Source organism: Narcine bancroftii, chromosome 3 (genome assembly GCF_036971445.1).
Source record: "Narcine bancroftii isolate sNarBan1 chromosome 3, sNarBan1.hap1, whole genome shotgun sequence".
In the NCBI taxonomy this organism is placed as follows: Eukaryota; Metazoa; Chordata; class Chondrichthyes; order Torpediniformes; family Narcinidae; genus Narcine; species Narcine bancroftii.
Window position 1 is genome coordinate 97,636,513 of NC_091471.1, and position 24,033 is coordinate 97,660,545.

General features: G+C 39.2%; 1 protein-coding gene across 1 annotated transcript in view; it reads left to right on the forward strand.

Moving 5' to 3' along the window:
• Positions 1–24,033, forward strand: part of LOC138757379 (zeta-sarcoglycan) — a 596,661-nt gene that overhangs the window by 554,030 nt on the left and 18,598 nt on the right. Inside the window, exon 6 of the mRNA XM_069924595.1 lies at positions 9,267–9,390. Within this exon, the coding sequence (XP_069780696.1) occupies positions 9,267–9,390 (124 nt within the window). The remainder of the gene's footprint in view (positions 1–9,266; positions 9,391–24,033) is intronic.

The following is a 24,033-nucleotide window of genomic DNA, read 5'->3' on the forward strand; positions in this document are numbered from 1 at the left end:
GACTATAGTTTAAAAATGTTCATAGAAAGATGATGTACTGCCTTTTCCCCTTGATATTGTGTAAATTAACTTCCTTCACCTATACGATTTACTCTATCTTGAATAATGAGCAGGAAGTTATGTATTTGCCTTGACACACATTAAAACACTATTAAAAATATTTCACCCACTACCTAAATTTGCAGAGGTCATTCATCACATCTCTCAGTGGTTTGCCCTGCGCTGATAGCCCTGCTGGCTATCATGTGACAGCTCTGCCAGCTACCCTTTGACCGCCCCATCGGCCACCTGCTGACAGCCCCACTGGCCGCCCTGTGACACCCCCACCGGCCACCCTATGACAGCCCCACCGGCCACCTGCTGACAGCCCCACCAGCCACCCAGTGACAGCCCCACCAGCCACCTGCTGACAGCCCCACCAGCCACCCTGTGACAGCCCCACCGGCCACCTGCTGACAGCCCCACCAGCCACCCTGTGACAGCCCCACCGGCCACCTGCTGACAGCCCCACCAGCCAACCTGTGACAGCCCCACCAGCCACCTGCTGACAGCCCCACCAGCCACCCTGTGACAGCCCCACCAGCCACCTGCTGACAGCCCCACCAACCACCCTGTGACAGCCCCACCAGCCACCTGCTGACAGCCCCACCAGCCACTCTGTGACAGCCCCACTGGCCACCTGCTGACAGCCCCTCCAGCCACCCTGTGACAGCCCCACCCGCCACCTGCTGACAGCCCCACCAGCCACCCTGTGACAGCCCCACCGGCCACCTGCTGACAGCCCCACCAGCCACCCTGTGACTGCCCCACTGGCCACCTGCTGACAGCCCCACCAGCCACCCTGTGACAGCCCCATCAGGGAGAGAGCAAGAGAGGCTGTTAGCAGGCAAGAAACTAGCTGCCTTTAAAAAAAACCATGTCCCAGTGTGCCTTGGCATAATGAAAGGGCTGTATTCACAGAGCACTCATGGAGAGATTTCTTTACTGCATGGAATTCTGGAAAGGCAGGTCAGCCATTGGTCGATGTGACCCCGAGCACCAGAGATCTCCCCTTGGCAACTTCTAACCAGGGGATCATTTCTTGACATTGATTTACAACATAGCACAGATCCTTGCTTGCTGAAAGGAATAAGTTATGTGAGGAAGGGAGGAGGAGAGGTAAGATCAGTGAGGCCGACATGTTCAGGCATTGGAAGTTAGATGGGGGGGGGGCAATGGATGGCCAGGACAAAGTGGTCAGGTGTTGCAACAGGCTCAAGGCTTAGATGTCAGGCTTACTCGGGCAGCACTGCAGCGGGGGAAGGATCAGCAGTTGGGTCTGCAGGCGATGAGCACAAAGCAAAGGAATCAGGAGTTTGATATTGGGCGGGCGAAGCGAGGACAGTGGCACTATCCCTTTCAATTGGCACCCAGGGCACGTGTCCTGGCTGCCATACCATAGATGCACCTATGCCTCTAGTTTTCCTTTCCTAAAATCAGCTCCTTGGTCTTAGCAACATTGAGTGAGAGGTTGTTGTTATTAGAGCATTCAGCAATATTTTATCTGCCTCCTGTAAGCTGATTCATCACCCCCTTTTATACAGCCCGCTACAGTGACATCACAGCAAACTTGTATATTGCGTTGTTGTTGTACCAAGCCATAAATGTAAAGAGAGTGGATCACAGAACTAAGTAGGCATCCCTACGGTGCTCTGCTCCTGTTGGAAATTGTGGAAGAGATGCTTTTGCCAATCTGTAGTCTCGAGGTGAGAAAATCCAGGATCTAATTGCACAATAGGGTATTGACCATATTGCTCATCCTTCACCATTACTGGTCAAAATCCTGAAGCTCCCTACTCAACAGAATTTAAATTTTCCTTAAATAAGCTACTCTTTGTGAGAGGGGGAGGGGTGGCAGGTGGTTGAAGCATGATGTTATATGGCTTTAGCACCGACATGGAGAAGCTAAAGAAAGACAACTGACATGCATTCAAATTACTGCCAAACTGTTTAATCTCAAGCTGCACAGCCTCTTTAAGTCACTTCTGGTTCAGACAGCCCAAACCGGAAGTAACATCATCGCATCACCCAACGCTCCCCACAGTTCATGGGCTTTCACTTGGAGAAGAAGGTGGCCCAGCACCATCTTTGAGTTGGTCAAAAATGTCCCCAGAGACCCAGCATGACAGGTGGTGATTCTGTCTTAAGCTCCGCCCCCTTCTGTTTCTACAATAGCTAAAAGATAATAGATATATTTGTGGAAAATAAAATGTTATTTTTGGATATTTTTTGTTCAAAAAACATACATTGAAACAGCTTAATTTTTAAAAAACCATCAATTTGAAATAACCACCCACCTTGTCTAAATGTGGATTCCCATTGAATCCTATTTCAGCCACCTAAGTTTTTTAATATGTAACCTCCATGGCACTAATACAAATGAACAGCAGGAGAGATCTCCCTTACATCCTGGCAAAAACTTACTGTATATTTTGGGGGATAAGTTGACCTTCAGATAAGACAAACCCCAATTTCAGTCTGTATTTCATGGTTTTAACTCATGTCAGTGGAATAAGGTGACCCCCCCCCCCCCCAAATGTATTATTAAATTATTATCATGGACCCACCAGCAAAACAAAGAAAGTATGAAGCAAGTTTTAAGTTAAAAGTCTGTAGTGCAATAGATGGGACGGAAGATGATTTATTGTGGGACACTGAAGACGAAGCTGAAGCCGATTCACCACATTCAGATCCAAATGATGTCAGTGTAAACAGAGAGACTCCAGATGTGCTTGCTGAGTTTTTTTGCCTCAGACAATGAAACTAGTGATTTTCAAGGATTTTAAGTGTGTGTGGTGAGTACACTACAGCAGCTATTTTTTTTAATACACCGGTATCTTAAAAATTTGTCATAGGGTGGTGTCTGGGTGGGTTATGGAACCAATCAAGAGGTGTGTGAATACAATTTTAAGGTCACTGTTTTTGTTTCTGGCCTATAAGAAAACCAGTTCTTTGGGGTGCTTTTTGAGTGCTTCGTGTCGTCTTATCCGCCGAAATATATAGTATTCTTCATTTGAATCCCTACAACATATTATATGCTGTTTTTTTTCTGATGTTACTGTCCATAAAACAATTGACACTTTGCCTGCACTGCAAGAAAGGATGAACTGCAAACTATGTCATCATTAATAATGTTTTTGCATATCCTGAGGTTGCAAAATATACAATATGTGATAAAAGCTTTTTTTTTTTAAACTGCAGAATTTGCAGCAAATTGTTATATTACTCCTGAGATCTAATGTTTCTCATAACAAGTATAGTAGAGCTGGATTTGCATGCCATTCTGGTAATCTGTCAGTGTCCAGATGGAAATCCACTGAAAATAAGGCCCTGAATATACTCAAATATATTTGTTGCACAGCTGGGCTATAGTCTGCCCTAAACATGCTCCAGCAGAGAAGACTAATGAGAATTGAAGCCAAAAAATGGTGGCTTCTGATGAAAAAAACATCTTTGAAGAAGCTTAGTGTGCTTCCACTGAACACTGATTCTACAGCCACTCCCAATAAATGTTTCTTTGAATGAGACCCAATTGATTTTCTAAGTAGCTGTAAATGTTTTCAAATCTTCATCTTGCCTGAAAGTCAGTTCTCTAGCAGCAAAGGACTGGTAACTATACAAGATCTGGCCAGTGTGAAGCAGGTATTAAAGAAACTCCCCCAGATGTATTGCCTTCATCCTTATTCATCACCAGAGTCAGTGATGTGTGAGGTGGGATTAAAGCGTTGTGGTGCTGCTATCGCTGAGTAAGTTTATGAGAGTTTATTAGAGCTGGCACTCTAATTGTTAATATTTTATACATCAATGATTAAGTCTCAATTGATTTGTGTTCAATTTAAGGTATCAAAGATTACAGTACCATTCATGCCAAAGTAAAGTATTGTGAGCATAAATTTTACTCTGGAGCGTTGATTACTGCAAAGATGCTCAAATGACAGAAGTGCTGTTTTTCGGTTGAGATATTAAACTGAGGTAGTATCTGTTCTTTTAGGTGAATGTAAAATATCTCCACGGACTGTTATGAAGAGCAGAGTGAGCCTGGTATGCTGAACATTAGTTATTTTCAATCAACATTACCTAAACAGTCATTAATAAATTGTGTAGGAGCTTGCTGTGCCTGTAGGCGATTGGATTACCACATTTCCTACATCACAATTATCTTTACATTTCTAATAGTACTTCTGTTTGCAAAGAACTCCAGGCCATATTGAAATGAATGTGAACGGCTCTATAGAAACCAAAGTGTTTTCTTATTCTTACTGATGAAAGACCACCATTATGTGAAGTAGCTGGATAAACCAGGCTTGTTCACCTGAGAGCATATTAGGTTTAGGGAAGAGTGTTCAAAATCATGAAGAATTCTGATGGATTCCTGGGTGTCAACATTTCCAAGGATCTGTCCTTCCTGGTGCCTCCATGTTGATACAATCACAAAGAAGGTTCGTCACCGGCTCGATGAAGGGAAGGGTGTGGATGTTGTCTATTTAGACTTTAGTAAAGCTTTTGACAAAGTTCCCCACAGGAGGTTAGGAAAAAATGTGGAGGCATTAGGTATAAATAAGGAGGTCGTGAAATGGATTCAGCAATGGTTGGATGGGAGGTGTCAGAGAGTACTGATAGAAAATTGTTTGTCAAATTGGAGGCCGGTGACTAGTGGAGTTCCTCAGGGATCGGTTCTGGGTCCACTATTGTTTGTTATATATATTAACGATCTGGAAGAAGTGGTGGTGAATTGGAGAAGTAAGTTTGCAGATGATACAAAGATTGGTGGTATTGTGGACAGTGAAGAAGATTACTGAGGAGATATGGGAAAGCTAGAGGAGTGGGCTGAGCAATGGCTGATGGAATTTAATACGGATAAGTGTGAAGTGTTGCATTTGGGAAAGGCAAATCTAAATAGGTCATATACATTGAATGGTAGACAATTGAGGAGTGCAGAGCAACAAAGGGATTTAGGAATTATGGTAAATAGTACCCTCAAAGTTGATTCTCAGGTAGATAGAGTGGTGAAGAAGGCATTTGGAATGTTGGCCTTCATAAATCGGAGAATTGAATTTAAGAGTTGGAATGTTATGATGAAATTGTACAAAGCATTGGTGAGGCCAAGTTTGGAATACTGTGTGCAGTTTTGGACACCAAATTATAGGAAGGATATAAACAAAATAGAGAGAGTGTAGAGAAGGTTCATGAGAATGTTGACAGGATGTAAGGGTTTAAGTTACAGAGAAAGGTTGGAGCTTTTTTCTCTGGAGTGTAGAAGATTGAGGGGGGATATGATGGTGTTCAAGATTTTAAAAGGGACAGAGAGAGTCAATGTGGATAGGCTTTTTCAATTAAGAGTGGGGGATATTCAAACCAGAGGCCATGGTTTGAGATTGCAAGGGGAAAATTATAAGGGAAACATGAGGGGAAATTTCTTCACGCAAAAGGTGGTTGGGATGTGGAATAAGCTTCCGGCAGAGGTGGTTGAAGCAAGGATTTTATTTACATTTAAGGAAAGACTGGATAATTACATGGAGGGGAGAGGATTGGAGGGGTATGGACCAGGTGCTGGTCAGTGGGACTAGGAGGGTGGGGATTTGTTCCGACATGGACTAGTAGGACCAAACTGGCCTGTTCTGTGCTGCATATGGTTATATGGTTATATGGTTACTTTGTGCAGAGTTTGAGGATACTTGGTATGATATTGAAGTCTCTCAAAAACTTCTACCTGTGTACCACGGAGAGCATTCTGGCTGGTTGCATCACTGTCTGGCACAGAGGTGCCAATGCGCTGGGTAAGAAAAATACTCCAGAGGGTTGTTAACTCGGCCAGCGACATCATGGGCACCAGACTTCACACCAGTAAGGACATCTACAAGAGATGGTGTCTTAAGAAAGCAGCCTCTATCTTTAAGGACCCCCACCACCCAGGCCATGCCCTCTTCACTCTGCTACCAATGTGGAAAAAGGTACAGGAGCCTGAAGAGCAACACAACGATACCTTCTCCTACCACCCCCCCCACCCCCACCATCAGATTCCTGAATGACAATGAACCACAGACACTACCCTACCTCGTCTTACACTATTTTTATTTATTTAGTAAGGTGGTTTACATAATTGTTTGCACTGAGATACTGCCACAAACCACAAATTTTGTGACATGTTTGTGACAACAAAGTCTGAATCTGATACTGGAATAAATAAAGAATGACACGAATTTAAAGCAAATGTGTAAAGAAACTGGAAGAGAGATACTTTTTTTCTCTGCAATAATTGTGATTTAATTGCTATTGCCTGAAGGACTGATGAGGACAGATTTACTAGTAAGCTCCTTACTTACCTGTGTGTATCCTCCCAGTTTGTAGTTATTACATTCTCTGCTGCTTGGTGCAGGATCCAACACATTTGTGCTGAGGAGCCAGAATGATCAGGCCAAATAAATGTAAGGCAAAACAAAACATAACTTTGGTTAGTAATATAGGCTGACCGTTAGTCTCACTATGCTAAATAATTGATGTTAAATAAGTGCCTGGTGTCTAGGTTATTATTACAGATCAAAGCAATATATAACATGGACGCTGACTGGCCCGGGAACGTCTAAGGTAATAATTTTTGTGCCCATCCACCAGCGCCTCAGCACCCAGCACTCTCTGCATCAGGTAGTTGGAGACATACAGCCGCTCACCTTTCTTGGCCTGACAGAAGCGCCCATTGCCATGCTTGTACATCTGCAAGTCCATCCCTGCCACCGCATCCGAGTGCATGAATGTGTCCTGCATGGTGCAGATGCGCAATCAGGTGCTGCTGTTGCAGCTCTCTATCACCAGGTAAGAGTGCACGCCAAACTCTGTCTGGAGCACCCAGCTGCTCGGCATGAAGCTCCGCGTGGTGCTGGCAAATAGCCACTGCTGCGCCTTGCTGCGGCAGAACTACAGGGAGGCGATGTTCGCCTCCGCCTCATCTCTCTCCTGAAAGGGACCCACCAGGTGATCCTTTCCCTTCGCCAGGCCATGCTGCCACTGGGTCTGGCTCATCACACCCTCCAGAAACGCGGGAGTACCAAATCAAATCACGAGCACGCGGTCCAACAATGCCATTCTCGACCAGTAAACAGTGGTAGAAGAAAAGAAGCAACTTACAGAGTGGGATCCACAGGCATGTCGAGAAGAGGCAGCGATGCCCACGCTGTGTCGCTCTCCACCAACACATGAGATGCAGTGTGCCAACCGCCAGGACGCCAGATGCCTTTTCAAAATCCCGGGCCAGCAGTTCTCGACGTTCTCTGCTGAAACTCCCTTCCAGCCTCTGTCAGCCGGGTGCACCAAGTATCTGATTTATCATTTCAATTGGTTCCCTTTGTCATCTTGATCAAAGAAACAGATTTTGAGGGCAAAAGGCATATCAATAATTTGTCAAACCCACCCTTTTTTTCATCTATCTTTCAAAATTTGACTATTTTGTGGTCAACAGACACCCATGCTATAAGCGATTCCGCAGATTAGCGAATCACGTTCTAACGAGGTTTCAGTGTACTTAGATTCTTAGTGCTTGCCCAGTGACATTAAATAGACTCTACCCATGAAGGTCAGCACAGCCAAAACATTGATTTTATCCTCTTAGAGCATCCTCTCAAAATATCACTAGATAATTATAAGGAATGGTTGAACTCCCAAAATACACCCTCAAGTCGTGGGAGAAGTGACAATGGATTGTTGCTCAGGCTAAGATTCTCTGGCACATTGCAGATCACAAATTGTCTTAATGTGAATTACTCAGCACTGTCCCTGTGCTTTTTTATAACTAAGCTACCAGGAATACTAACATTCAAGACATTGATGCAAGATCATTAACCTAAAGCACTGACTCCACAGATATTCCCTAACCAGCGAAGTATTTCCTGATATTTTGTAGCTCAAATAGAATGATTTCAGAAACCTCATACAAGCCTCATGGGGACAGTGCTGTACACTAATCTTTTTCTTTCTTTGGCTTGGCTTCACAGACGAAGATTTATGGAGGGGTAAAGTCCACGTCAGCTGCAGGCTCGTTTGTGGCTGACAAGTCCGATGTGGGACAGGGAGACACGGTTGCAGCGGTGGCAAGAGAAAATTGGTTGGTCAGGGTTGGGTGTTGGGTTTTTTCTCCTTTGTCTTTTGACAGTGAGGTGGGCTCTGCAGTCTTCTTCAAAGGAGGTTGCTGCCCGCCGAACTGTGAGGCGCCAAGATGCACGGTTTGAGGCGATATCAGCCCACTGGTGGTGGTCAATGTGGCAGGCACCAAGAACTTTCTTTAGGCAGTCTTTGTACCTCTTCTTTGGTGCACCTCTATCTCGGTGGCCAGTGGAGAGCTCGCCATATTACACGATCTTGGGAAGGCAATGGTCCTCCATTCTGGAGACGTGACCTACTCAGCGCAGTTTGATCTTCAGCAGCGTGGATTTGATGCTATCAGCCTCTGCAATCTCGAGTACTTCGATGTTGGAGATGAAGTCGCTCGAATGAATGTTGAGGATGGAGCGGAGACACACTAATAGTGAAAATAGAAAATACTTTGTAACTGTTCTCTTTTATCTTTATCATCCAACCCTCTAAATTGGGTCATCTGATTTTGTGGCATTCTAAGTGGAATGGTCTGTGTTAAAGAACACAGTATGCAATTCTATGTTCTGTTAAATAATTATCTCAAAGTAGAAACAAAAGCTGTTGCTGTGGTCTTTAGTAAATACAGCTAATCCACAATAACAATAGTACTTAAAGGAATTGAGAATTATAGGAAGGAAACAAGCAGATAAGTGAAATTGAATCCATCATTGGAGCAGACTCGAAAACATGCAAAGCATATTCCAGTTCCCATTTCTTCAGTTCTAATGTTCTTATTTATTCTTAGGTTGAAAGAAAATCTCTTAAAATCAAATTGTGAAATATATTTTTAATTGCTTGAGTTTGCCCTGATGTACTCTGAATATAAATCATTTATAAAAATTCTTCTTGAGACATTTCCGTATGAAGTTCATTTAAAACTTGCCCAAAATGAATCCTGGTGAGATTTTGATTACAGCGTCATTAAAATGTGCACTACTTCCTGAAATAATGCAACAGAATTTCTCTTTTACAGTCTCAGTTATGATCTACATAATTTGAAAATTTAATCCATTTTCTCATAGTTCTGGAGTAGTGAAGGAAAAGCAATGACATTAGCAAACATCTTGCTCCTCACAATTTGATTTTCCAAATGGAATTTTCAGGCTGGAATCTCCGACGCGGACTCTGACATTGGAAGCCCCAAAGGGAGTACATATCTCTGCAGCTGAAGGGGAACTTAAGGCTACCTGCCGAAGAGAACTGGAGCTTCAGTCTACAGATGGGGAGGTAAGCTCATCAGAGGGAGACTTGAACATTTGAGTTTTGTTCCCTATACATTCTGTTCCCTTTTATCAAGATAGTGATTGAACACAAATTAAATGTAAAAAGAATGCTGTAATGTTGTTGATTTACAGAGGAGATGAACACACAAGCCAAGTCAATAATTACATTTATATGGATGGATTGTACTGAAATGATAGTGAACCACTAGAGAAAGTTTATAAATGATAACGAGGTTGGTAGCAGCCGCCAGGCAAGATTCCTTCTTGGAGAATATAAACCTAAGTAGATGCCATGTCATTGTAAGGTGTGTTACTGGCCAGCATAACGCAGATGATTTGAATTTTGATAAGATCCAAATCTGAACTCTTGCTGTGGAAGATGAGAAAGAGTTGAGGGGTTAAATGTGCATTGGCAGCTGGTATGGCAGCATTGGTGTATGCTGTAGTGAGTTTGGATGTTTGTCTGCTGAGGGAAGGTTATCGAGTTTGGGGCTATTTTTGATCTACATTCAAACATCCAGTGGATGATCACCAACAGAGTGAGCATCAGAAAAAGTCGAATTGGGGGGCATTAAGGTAACCATGAGGGGATAAAAACTCACATTCAAAAACTCATTCAGTAGGGGAGGGGGTAAGCAGGTGACATACCTCCCATGAACTTCCTCCGTGGCCCGCCATCACACTCCTCCCCCCACCTTGATGATATGTTGCAGTACATCACTCGGCCAACAGGAGGCCTAGAGACACGGCACCCGGTCTAATGACATCTGACCACCAGCTGGGCCCAGAGGGCCCATGGTATAAAGCAGAGGTCCAGCCGTGTGCTCTCTCTTTCTCCCCAGGATCACACTGTGAGCACAGCTAGCAGCCAATTAGATATTTATGTGAGTGGAATAAAGCTGTGTTGCCCCAAACTGTATTGTGCCTGTGTTTTTCTTTGGTGCAGCCTGCCACACCCTGCTCTGAGATAACAGATAGACACACGTGGTTATGGCACGTGGAGATAAAGCCTTGTGACGTTAGTGATGCTAGGGCTGTAGGTGGGCATAATAACTAATTTGGAGGGGGCATGGCCAACGAATGCCCTGCTTCATGATGCCAAATTTGGTCACCAAAGCCTTGCAGATGAACATATTCATTTGATACTGCACTATTGCCTGCTGGATTTCATATTGTGCATTTGTTCCTTGCTTTCCTTTGACCAACCTGCTCAAATTTTGGCCTTAAAAAAAAACTAGAAAGAAAACTTGGTGTTCAAATTTAATTTTAGTCATCGCACTAACCATCTTGGAAGTCTTCATTTCTCATAATATACTGATTAATGCATTCCTCACTGAGATGTGGTAAATAATTGAACTTACAGAAAATAAATCAGATGAAAATGTCACCAGTTGGCCCATTGATAGATCAGTGCTATATTTATACCGAACAGACCTATTGGAAAACCCCAGTCCATTCATCATTCTACTGGAGATGCTTATCAGAGCGAATGCTTTTGTTCCATTTTCTTAATCCCCATCACCAAATACAAATCATAAGCCATTTCAAGGAGACCAAAAGTCTAGTTATAAAGGCGGAGAAACTCCGCCAAAACACATAATTACCTACCTTTCTGAATGTGCGGAGGTGGTCTCCAAGCAGCGTCTCTGAGAGGAATAATCTCCACAGCGCAGCCCTCTGCTGATCAATCTGAATGTACAGCTGCACTCAGCGGCTGTTTAAGGGCGGGCTGATAGTGCCATCAGCCCGCGACCCATTTCTGCACTAACCCCTCTCCCTCCAAGTCAGGGACGGTGGAGCAGTGGGAGCCCTTGGGGAGTGGTCAGCGGGAGCTGGTGGAAGCTGTCAGCGGGGGCCGTTGGGACAGTGGGGGCCATTGGGGCAGCATGAGCTATCAGTGGGAGCTAGTGGGAGCAGGGCAGTGGGGGCAGTGGGAGCAGTTGGGCAGCAGAGATCGTCGGGACAGTGGGGGCCAATGTGGCAGCAGGGGCCATCAGGGGATGGTCTATGTGGGCTGGGACAGCCAAATAGGGCTGCTTCAGCCTTCAGGGCCTCTCTCTGCAGCTCAAAACACGATAGAGTGATGGCCGTCTTCACTACCCATAGTCCCTCATGCATCTTGAACTGTTCTCGGAACCATAGAGAGGTTCCACCTGTATGGGGGGTTATGGGAAGGGAAGACATCTATTGATCTGCCACATATTTATGAAGGGTGGTGCTGCGGCACCAGTTGCCCCGCTTCCGTCAGATCTGAGGGCGCTACAAGGTGCCTCTGAATATTAATGGGATGCTAGAGCAGCCTTTTAGGGCTGCTATCTGAAAGGTAAGCTCCCATTTTTCCATCTGCTCAGTAGCCAGCCTCAAAGCGGAGACCAAAGTGAAACCAGTTCCCTCTGTTAGATAAGGAGCCCAGAGGAATTTATTTTGCCAGAGGATAGTAAATCTATGGAATTTGTTGCCACAGGCAGTTTTAAAGGTCAGGTCATTGGGAGTATTTAAGGCAGAGATTGATAGGTTCTTCATTAGCCAGGACATCAAGGGTTAGGGGAGAAGGCCAGGTAGTGGTGCTGAGTTAGAAAATGGATCAGTTCATGATTAAATGGCTGGGCAGTCTCGATGGGATGAATAGCCTATTCCTGCTCTTGTCTTATGGTCTAATGGTGTTAAAAAAATTTGCAGATATTACAGATGTGCAGACCACAATATTTAATGATTAAGCCTCCAACAGCAATGTCAGAGAAAAAAAAAATACAATCCTAATGCACCAATGACTTGATTGAAATTTGGAAGAGAACTTATAGCTCTGACGATACTAATCAGTTTCCTTACACTAATTATAAGTGTATTTTCAAAATGTTTGTAAATCTTTAGTGAACTAATAACCTCAAATTGGATATTTGCCAAGAGTAGTGACATAGAATAAGACTGCTGGGGGTGCCGACATCCTCAAGATTCACTGCATAGTATTTTTTAGAAATCAATAAACAGTTTGTCAATATGCTGTTTGTCAATGGTGCTCTATTGATTGATTTTAATTCAAATTATTATTTGATTGATACAACTATAGCCACAAAAAATGCAGTAACTGCTGGTTTAGGTACATTTCAAAAGTACAGGCCTCCATTTCCAAGATTACAAAATAACAATTTTAGCTGCTTCCTCAATGAACTTACTCCCATCGCAAGATCAGAAATAGACCATGTTGAAATCCATCTGCCAATTTTCTCCACCTAGTCCATAGCTCACCATACTCCTCCAATCCGTGTATCTGTCCAAATTCCTCTTAAATATTACAAATGAGTTTGCAGTGAGAATGCTGAAAGACAAAAGGAACTGCTCACACTAATCATTTGAGACTCTCATATTCGTGAAACAACATTTATTTATCATATGGATGAAATCCTTGTCCTACATATGTATTACTTGTTATGTCTGGTTATGTGTCTGCATGTTTTTTGCATCGAGAACTAGAAAACACTGTTTCCCCCGGTTGTACTTGTACAGTTACATGACAATAAAATTGACTTGGCATTCACCACTTCAGCTGGCAGATTTTCATGTGAAGAAGTTCACCCTAAATTTTTCCCCTTGAAAATTTTTTTGAGAATTCCTAAATTCTTGAGTCATATTCTCTTGTGAAATGTAATCTACAACCGTATAAGTAGAGTAGGCTAACAAGATGATAGATCCAAGGACTTTCAAAATAAAAATCCATAGATTTATTGAGATCTCATTTTTTTGAGGTATTTTTTGACCGAAAGTCAAGTGAATATTATGTATTTTTAATTGACTACTTTTAATGAATTTGAAATGTGAGTTTTCTTTCCCCCAAAATCACTTTGTGTTCACAAATTTGTTGTCAATGGTCCAAATATACATTTTAAAGCATGATGTCAATAATGAAATATGCATAATACATATATCCCAATATGTTTTTTACAATATTAATAGCTGATTATTGTAAAAGCCATGTCATATATTTCAACAAGCTCTCTCTTATTTTAATATTGGTTTAATCACATTTACATATATTTTTGTGCCAAATGACGTTTGCAATCATTTGGAATCACAAGCTAAATTTAACTATTTCAATGAGCATTGTAGTTTGTATATGCTTAACACATCTAAGATGAACAAGGGCAAAGAAACACTCAGCAGGTTGGGCAGAATCTGAAAGAAAGAAAAGTTAAGATGTTGAATTATGGAGAGGGTAAAGGCGTAATGAGAATAGAGAACTATAGAATCATAGAACACTGCAGCACAGAAACAGGCCCTTTGGCTCTTCTCGGCTGTGCCAAACCCTTGTTTTTTTTTTGCCAAGTCCCACAGACTTGCACCCAGTCCATAGCCCTCCATACCTCTGCTGCATTTACCACTTCAGCTGGCAGCTCATTCCACACTCCCACCACTTTCTGTGTGAACAATTTCTCCCTCATATTCCTCATAAACTTTTACGCTTTCACTCTTATCCCATGTCCTCTAGTTTGTATCTTACCTCCCCTCAGTGGAAAAAAAAATCTATCTATATTTACTCTGTCTATACTTTCATAATTTTAAACACTTCTATCAAATCTCTCCTCATTCTTCTGTGCTGCAGGGAATAAAGTCCTAACCTGTTAAACCTTTCCCAGTAACTCAGTTCCTGAAGTCCAGGCAGCATCCTAGTAAACCTTTGCTGCACTCTTTCTATCTTATTGATATCTTTCCTGGAGTTAGGAGACCAAAACTGCACACAATACTCCAAATTTGGCCTCACCAATATCTTGTATAACTTTACCATAACATTCCAACTCCTGTACTCAGTACTTTGACTTATAAAGGCCAATATGTCAAAAGGTCTCTTTACAGCCCTATCCTCCTGTGAAGCCACTTTCAGGGAATTATGTATATGTATTCCCAGATCCCTCTGTTATATTGCACACTGCAGGGCTCTACCGTTTATGTCCTTTCTTGGTTTGTCCTTCCAAATGAAAAACAAAATCACACTTGTCTGCATTAAATTCCTTTTTTTAAATTTTTTTATTGAGTTTTATCAGAAAAACAAAAAAAAACAGTAAATCAATTGCAATGAAACTTTTGCAGATTTACAAACAATAACATATGGTACAGTAGCAATACTATTTAATTCTTAATCAAATAAATGGTAAAACATAAAATCTTATAGTTAAGTAAGAAAAAATGAAAAGTAAAAAGTAAAAATTCAAACCCACAACAATCAAAATTAAAACTCATTGTGTGCAGTGTTAAATCCGAACATGCAGCTTCAGGGGATCCAAACAAGCACACCTAGCGACATTCATCATTGCACCCAATTAGTCAGATTATGAAAGTGAGCTATAAGTAGGCTCTAAGTCTTATCAAATCTTGATTTTCATGATATTATGCCAAATGTTCTCCAGATTTAAAAAGGACATATCTAATAGCCATTGATTATGTGTAGATGGGAACTCATATTTCCATTTTAACAGAATTGCTCTTCTTGCTAATAAAGAGGAGAATGCTATAAACCTATCTTTGATTCAAAGATAAAATAACATTATATCTGTAGAAAAACCAAATAGTGCAATTATCGGATATAAAGTAACCCTAAATATGGTTGAAAAAGTTCTAAAAACGTTGGTCCAATATTTTTTGAAAATTACAGCAAGCTCAATATATATATACATAAAAAAGATGCATTGAATATTTTACATTTGTCACAAAGTGAAGTAATATCAGGTTAAATTCAAGCAGGTTTGACTTTGGAGAAATATACGCACTTTGAATTGGATAAGACTATTCCTATCGAACAATGATGAATTTTAAATCAGGCCCAAAATTGAAATCCTTTCTTGTTCTGAGAAAGAGATATTCAGCTTAGAGCGAACAAAATGTTGAACTTGATAATATCTGAAATAATGTCTATGTGGTATGTTAAATTTCATCCCCAATTGTTGAAGAGATATAAAATGTTGCTGTTTAAAAAGATCTTTAAAACTATTAATACCTGAAAATTCTATTCTTGAAATGGGCATCTAAAATAATTGGTTGAAATAAATATTTACATTTTTTTGGACTTGTAATTATTGTTCATTTCTAACCCTAAGTTATCCATACTGAAAATACTGTCATTACTTTCTTGTTTTACCAGATTTGCTGGTTATAAGATCAATCTTCATAAGACCAAATTTTCTATAACTGAAGGTACACTTGAAATTTATTCTAAATATCCATTCAAAATAGTGAATGAACAATTTATATACTCAGACATTATTACAAATCTTTTTTAAAGAAAACTTTTTAAGATCACCAAAAAAATTCTAAATTGATCCCAGATCTTCAATCTATGTGTCATTATTAAGTTCTTTGTCAACTTTTGAATAGAGAGGTAGGGAGGTATTTCTGTGGAATTTCAACTCCATCTTAACCCAATTAGGATATTCATTTGTCTTTTCACATTGCAACAATAGTTACATATTTCTTAGGTTTATAGGACAGAAGTAAAAATGGAAATTGGGTAGGGCTAATCCCCCATTGTTTCAAGTGTTCTGAAGATACCTTTTATTCAATCTTGGTTTTTTGTTTTGCCATATATATTTGACATAATAATTGATTCAAAATTGTCAGAAAAGGACAGGAAGTGATTGAAAGAGGTATAAAAATTTGAGTAGAATATAATTTTAATCGAATTAATATGACCAATCATAGTCGATGAGAGTGGTGACCATGTGTAAGAATTTATTTGGTTTGGTTGACTAAAAGTGCAAAGTTTTCTTTAAAAAAGATTTGTAATAATGTCTGAGTATATAAATTGTTCATTCACTATTTTGAATGGATATTTAAAATAAAGTTCAAATGTACCCTTCAGTTATAGAAAATTTGGTCTTATGAAGATTGATCTTATAACCAGCAAATCTGGTAAAACAAGAAAGTAATGACAGTATTTTCAGTATTGATAACTTAGGGTTGGAAATGAACAATAAAAGGTCATCCGCATAAAGAGATAACCAGCAAAATCAGCATTTACCCACAGAGCGATAGCAAGGGGATCCGGTACTAAGTCAAAAAGCAATGAGCTCAGAGGACAGCCTCAGCTCATGCTTCAATGTAGTTTGAAAAGCTTGGATTGCTGGGAATTTGTACGTTTTATCTAATGTATTAAACTTGGGCCAAAATTAAATTTTACTAGGGTGGAAAATAAATATTCCCATTCTACTCTGTTGAACGCTTTTTCAGTGTCTCAGGTTAAAATACATTCATTGTTATGAGTAGAAGGTGTATACATGATATTCAGTAATCTATGGATATTATTATAAGAATGTTTGTTTTTGATAAAACCTGTTTGATCCATGTTTATTATACCTGGTAAGACATTCTCCAATCGATACACTCTTTAGATAATATCTTAACATCACATTTAGTAAGGAGATTGGTCTATAAGATGCACAATCCTCTGAGACTTGGTCTCTTTTTAAGATCACCAAAATTGCTGCTTCATTAAAAGAAGGAGACAATTTTCCTTCTTGGAATGAGTCGTTTAATACTAAGATTAAATGTGGGACTAGTTGTTTAGAAAAAGTTTTGTAGAACTCAACTAGATAACCATCTGGCCCCGGAGCTTTACTCGATTATAATTAAAATGCTGCTTTATGCAGTTCTTCTTGTGAAATTGGAGCTTCTAGGTATTCTTTACTTTCCTGAGAAATTATCGGTATATTTAAATGGTCTAAAAAATACATTCATTAAATCATGCTCGTTATTTAATTCAGAGGATTATAAATTAGAAAAGAAATATTTTAAAAATATTATTAATTTTGGTTTGATCAGTAGTAGTAGTACCATCAGGTATTAATTTGCTTATTAGCTGACATGTCTTTCAATTGGTTAGCCAACACTTTACCGGACTTCTCTCCATAAATATAAAATTAGCCTTTAGTTCTGAAAATCTGTGTTCAATTGGGTGTGTAGAATGAATGTCAAATTTAGATTTGAGTTCAGTTCTTCTTCTGAATAGCTCCAAGTCTCTGTTTTAGGCAAGATTTAAATCAATTTGCTTAACCTGATTAATCAAATTTAATCGTTCTTCCCAAGCCCTTTTGGTTTTATTGGCAGTATAAAAAATGATTTGGCCTCATAGGTAGGCTTTCGTAGTGTCCCAAACCACTAAATTTGAAACATTTGTGGTTGAGTTGACATCAAAGAAAAATTGAATTTGGTTCTCTAAAAAAAGTCATTAACTCTATTATTAAGTGATAAGGTATTAAGCTGTCATTGGTTTTTTTTAATACTCAGAGTATTTGGGAATTCCGAACTTAAAGAGGCAGGAGTGTGATCTAAGATGGCTGTACTTTGATACTCATGAGTTTTAACCATTAATTAGCAAGTTGTCAATTAGAAAATAAACAATCTTGGTAAACAGTTTTATGAATGGTTAAGAAAAAAAGAATAATCCCTAAAGATAGGATTCAAAAATCTCCATACCTCAGACATTCCCATATTAAATAAAAAAAGAGTGTATTAAATTAATAATTAAGGTTAAAGAGACACCATTATTGAAAAACTTGGTTACTGTTTGGGATAAGATAAAAGACAAAATTGGAATAAAAGGAAATATACTGCCTAAGATGCCCTTGATTTAAAATAAATTGATTTTAAGTTATCTGGTTTAGTAAGGGTATTAAAAATATTGATAATTGTTATGAACAAGGTCAATTGATGTCATTTGAACAATTAAGGAATACACATGGCATACCTAGCAACACTTTGTTCTGTTATTTTTAATTGACAGCATATTTAAAGGAAAAGTTAGGTTTTGAAATGTGGCTGTCTGTTTGTAGTGAGGTGAAAATTCTTATTGGGAGAGGACATACTTAAAAAATACTTCTGCTATATATTATCTATTGTAAAAAGGAACTACTAAATAAGGAGTGCATAAATCTGGACAGAAATGAGAGTCGGATCTGAATATTTCAATAGATGATCAAAGATAGTTAGGCCTATGTGAAGATAGTATGACAAATATTATTAATGAAAGCTATAGATCACTTCAGTATAATTGTTTATATCAGCTATATTTAACACCAGAAAAATGGAATAGATTTAAATTCAATATATCTGATCCATGTTTGAGGTGCAATGAAGAGATAGGTAGTTTCTTGCATTCAATTTTGTCATGCTCTAAGGTAAAACCTTTTTGGTGAATCTAAGGAACTTTTTAGAACAAGTAACAGGAACAGTATTTCCATTAAACTCAGATTTATTCCTACTGGGAAATATAGGAATAAGACCAAAACTGAAATTGTCAATATATCAAATGAAATTTGTTAGAATTTGTGGTGGGAAGGAAATTGTTGCAGTGACTTGGAAATCAGACTCATAAAAATATGGGAAAATGGAATGCAAAAATTCAAACTTGTATTCCCTCAGATAAAATTACATATTATTTGAGAAATAAATATTCTATATCTTTACGAATTTGGAGCCACTATATACAAATCTTAGCTATAAATATGTAGAAATGTTCTTCCAGCCCCTTAAGACCTGTGTTAACCTTCTTCCTTGAAATGAAAATTATCTCATAAAATCTATTGAATTTCAGTGTATTGGGTGCTGATGCTTGGGAAAATCCAAGGTACTATACTATTTCTTTCTCTTTTCCTTCTTTTTAATACCATATATCATTATTTACATACATATATATTATTCTTTATGAGGGGCAGGGGGTGAGGGGTTGTGAGGGGTAGGAAGGGGAGGAGTTATAAAAAATGATTAAAAAAAGTATTATTAAAGCCAATTTCAATAGATCAGTCTTTTTTTCCAAAAAATGATTAAAAATTTTGCTAAAACCTTTAAAATCTCCACCTAAAATTAGTGAATATTGGGAAAGGTTTGTAAAAGGTTAAAAACTTTTTCAAAAAATGTGGGTCATCTACATTTGGAGCATAAATATTGGCTAAAACCATTAGTTTATTCTGTAGTGTCCTAGAAAGAATAATACAACACCCTATTATATGCATTATACTATTTTGCAGTATAAATGGTACATTTGGTTGCATTAAAATGGAGACAGCCCTAATTTTGGCTTCAAAGGTTGAGTGATAACATTAACCCTTGCATTTAAACATTGATATTTTGGATATGTATTTCTTGGAAATACATAATATCTGCCTTTAAATGTTTATTGCACACTAAAATGCTTCTATGCTTTATGGGTCTATTAGGCCCTTTCACTTTCCATGAGATAATTACAATAGGTGCCATCTTTTACAAAGTATTTTAAGATGTATCAAACTAGGTGAAAGCACTGGGGCATGCTTCCTCTTAACCCTCAGGCAGCAGTCCAAAACCTTCATCACACTACAAAACAGAAGAGAGTAAATTATTGTGGTGGTACACCACCGGCCTACTGCAGGGGGAAACCTCTGTACCTGCAGGAGTGTAAGGGGACAGGACAACACCTGGCCGGCTGTCAATCAGTCAGCCTGAATGGATCAAGCCCCACCCAGTCTTGTGTCAATCACCCTCCAGGATATAAGCTTGCGCCGGCCCCCCGAGGCCTCACACAGAGTTGCTGCAGCCACAGTCAGCCTGGCTCTGTGAAAGTCTTTGTGGATTAAAGCCTGTTGTACAGTCTTTATCTTTGTGTGTGTCTGATTCTGGCTAACAGTGCACCACAATTATTGAATGTGGCCTTGATCCATACAAACCCAAATGAACCACCCAACCCTTGCATGAAGGTCAGACAAAAAATAGTGACCAGCTCAAACAAATATAATGAAACCCTCTTTGACACCATTGTTGATTTTCCTACTCTTAATTAATCAAATGGTATCATATAGTTCACCCCAATGATAAGGATAAAAAGTTAGCCAAATTACTGATAGCATTCAAGTGACATCTAAATAGCATTCATGTCTTCCAATGTGCATGATCTTTACAATTGCAACATATGCCATAAATTATCCTGTTTAACTTCAGTTTAAAAGGTAAAATTTATATACATAATTGGTAAAGTGAAAAAATTATCATTAGTCATCTTTTCCAACAGTCCCCTTTACTATAGTTATAAACCAGTAAAGCTTAACCCATGCCCTCTGGTTAGTATCTCACCTACTTTCAGGAGAAAAAGCCTATTCTCATTTACTCTGTCTCCTAATTTTAAATACTATCAAATCACCCCTCATTCTTCTTCGCTCCAGGGAATAAAGTCCTACCCTGTTTACCCTTTCCCTGTAACTCAGTTCCTGAAGTCCAGGCAACATCCTAGTAAATCTTCTCTGCACTCTTTCTATCTTATCGATATATTTCCTGTAGTTAGGAGACCAAAACTGCAAACAATACTCCAAAGTTGGTCTCACCAATGTATTATAAAACTTTACCATTAATATCCCAACTCCCATACTCAATACCTTGATTTATGAAGGCTTATATGTCAAAAGGTTTCTTTACAGCCCTATCCTCCTGTGAACCCCCTTTCAGGGAATTATGCATTTGTCTTCCCAGTTCCCTCCATGCTCTACCATTTACCATGTATGTCCTTTCTTATTTTGTCCTTCCAAAATGCAAAACCTCACACTTGTCTGCATTAAATTCCATCTGCTATTTTTCAGCCCATTTTTTAAGCTGGTCCAGATCTGTCTGCAAATTTGAAAACCTATCTAGCTGTCCACAACTTCTCCAATCTTAGTGTCATCTGCAAACGTGTTGATCCAATTTACCACATTATCATCCAGTTCATTGATATATATGATGAACAACAATGGTCCCAGCACAGTTCCCCGAGGCACACCAATAGTCACAGGCTCCAGTCTGAGAAGCTATCATCCACTACTACTCTCAGGCTTCTCCCGTCCAACCATTACTTCACCATGACTAATGAGCGTCTGAACTTTCCTGACTAATCTCCTATCTGTAAACTTGTCAAAAAAAAACATCCATAGCTTTTCCTTTGTTAACTTTCCTGGCAACCACCTTTGAAATACTCAAAGATTGGTTAAACATGACTTACCACACACAAAGACATGTTGACTCTCCCTAATCAGTTTCTGCCAACCAAATCATTGAATATCCGATCTCTTAGAACACCTTCCAGAAATTTACCTGCTACTAAAATCAGGCTTACTGGCCTATAATTTCCATTGTTAATTTTGGAGCCTTTTTTAAACAACAGAACAATTTGAGCTACTCTTCAATCCTCCGGCACCATACCTAAGGACATTTTAAATATTTCTGTCAGAGCCCCTGCAATTTCTACACTAGCCTTCATCATGGTCCAATAGAAAACTTGTCAGGCCCTGGGGATTTATCCAGACTTATTTGCTTTAAGTCAGCAAGTAGTTCCTCCTCTTTAATCCGTATAGGTTCCATGATTTCACTGACTCTGTGCTCTTTTCCTGAGTGAATACTGATGAAAAACATTTAAGATCTCTCCCATCTCTTTTGGCTCCATATAAACCTGACCACTCTGATTTCAAGGGGACCACATTTGTCCTTTACTATCCTTTTGCTCTTAATATATCTGTAGAAATCCTTAGGATTTACCTTCACATTGTCTGCCAGAGTAGCCTCGTGGCTTCTTTTAGCCTTCCTCATTTTTTTTCTTGCAATTGTTTGTCCTTTTTTCTTTTTTTCTTGGAATCTTTACACTCCTCAAGAACCTCATTTCCTTCATGTTGCCTAAACCTGTACACAACTATCTCTTCCTATGAACCAGATCCCAATATCTCTTGAAAACCAAGGTACCTTATGGCTTCTAATCTTGCCTTTAACCCTGACAGGAACATACAAACACTGTACTCTCAAAATATCATCTTTGAATGTCCCCCACTTACTGTGTACATCCTTTCCCAAAACACCTATCCCAATCCACACATTCACAGTAACAGGCTTTTTGATCAAACATGTTCATGCTGAGTGTCAAACACCAGTCTATTCTAAACCCATTTACTAGCACTTGGTCAGAAGACCTAAGACATAAGAAGCTTTAAATATTGTGGAAGTACCTGCCTTTACCACCTTCTCAGACAGCGTGGTCTAGATTTCAAACGCCGTCAAGGAGGAAAATATTCCTCAAATCCCTCCCAACTCTTTTAGTCCTCATCTCTGGTCATAGATGTGTCTGTGTTATATCTCAAACCAGTGACAACAGAAGATGCAATTCAAAAGGGTTAAATTTTAACTCTATATTTATTAATGACTATTAACAATATAATGTCGTAACACAACTAACCCCATTATAAGTATCTATATCAAATATACAGATTTCATATTTATAAACAGTGTGCATGTGAAAAACCCAGACTATTACAATATTCAAAAATGAAAAAAACCAGGTCAGTCAGTCAACTAAGTCAATCCAAAAAAACAGTCTACAGAATTCAATCTCAAAGCTCAATGTTCAAAGTCAGTTCTTTAACTGATAACAAAAGATGTCAAATTGAACATTGGAGAAAGAAATAACTGATGTTATGCTGCAGTAAATTTATCAATCCTCACTTATGAGGTATGTGCATTTCACACAGCTCTCCAGCTGCCCTCTGCCACTCCAACTGCTGCTCCAATTGCTGTTCTGCTGTTTCTACTGTCGCTCTCTGCTTCACAACTGGATTCTCCCTTTGTTCTCAAAAGTTCCAAGCAATTGATAAGTCAGCACTCAGCTGTACCACAAGTTGCACAGAGTTCATAGCAGAAATCCATCCTTTATAATGACAGCCCACTGTCTAAAATATCAGTCCATGGTCCATAACACCTCCCAAAATGCTAGCAATTAATTAAGGTGTCACAATATAAAGCAAAACACTATGGTCATCTACAATAACACACAGTAACTAATTTCATTTACAAAGTTTAGCATCCAGAAAGACAATCTGAAATCACATTATCCTTTCCCTTAATTGGTGTTATCATCAAATAATACTTTTGTCAAATCAAACTCTAATTTTATCAAGTGTCTATTCTTATTCTTCATTTGACTCAAAAAAAAGGATTATGATCAGTATACATCATGAGTGGTTTTTGAGCTATACAAATGTAAATGTCAAAATGTTTTAGAGCCAACACAACAGCTAACAACTCTCTATGGTGGACTAATTCTTCTGATGATCATTAAACATCTTTGAGAAATAGGATGCAGGATGGTCAATATCATAATCATTCTTCTTCTGTAACATACACAGTTCTATCACTGGCATCCACAGCTAAAGAAAATGTTTTTTCTAAGTCAGGTGACTTAAGCACAGGTTGGTGCATAAAATGGCCTTCAATTTTACCATTTCTTCTTGGCAACATGTCAACCAGACAGATTTTTCTCCCTTCTTAAGCAGTTTTGTTAGAGGGAGTGTAATATCTGCAAAGATTTTACAAAACTTGCGATAGTACCCAATGAATCCCAAGAATATTCAAATTTTCTTTCCAATTGGAACAGGGAACTCAGAGATAGTCAAAATCTTTGCCTCAACTAGCACCAACTGCCTCTGTCCTAAGACATAACCCAGATAAGTAACAGACACATGACAAACTTACTTTTACTTAAATTAATCATTCTTTGAAATGTCCTCGGACCATTCTATTTTTAATTTTTTTTTCAATTTTCAAGAGACTTTTTCTTATAAAACATAACAAAGCACAGCAACCCCTGCAACCCACCCCTTCACAGTATAAATCCATATAC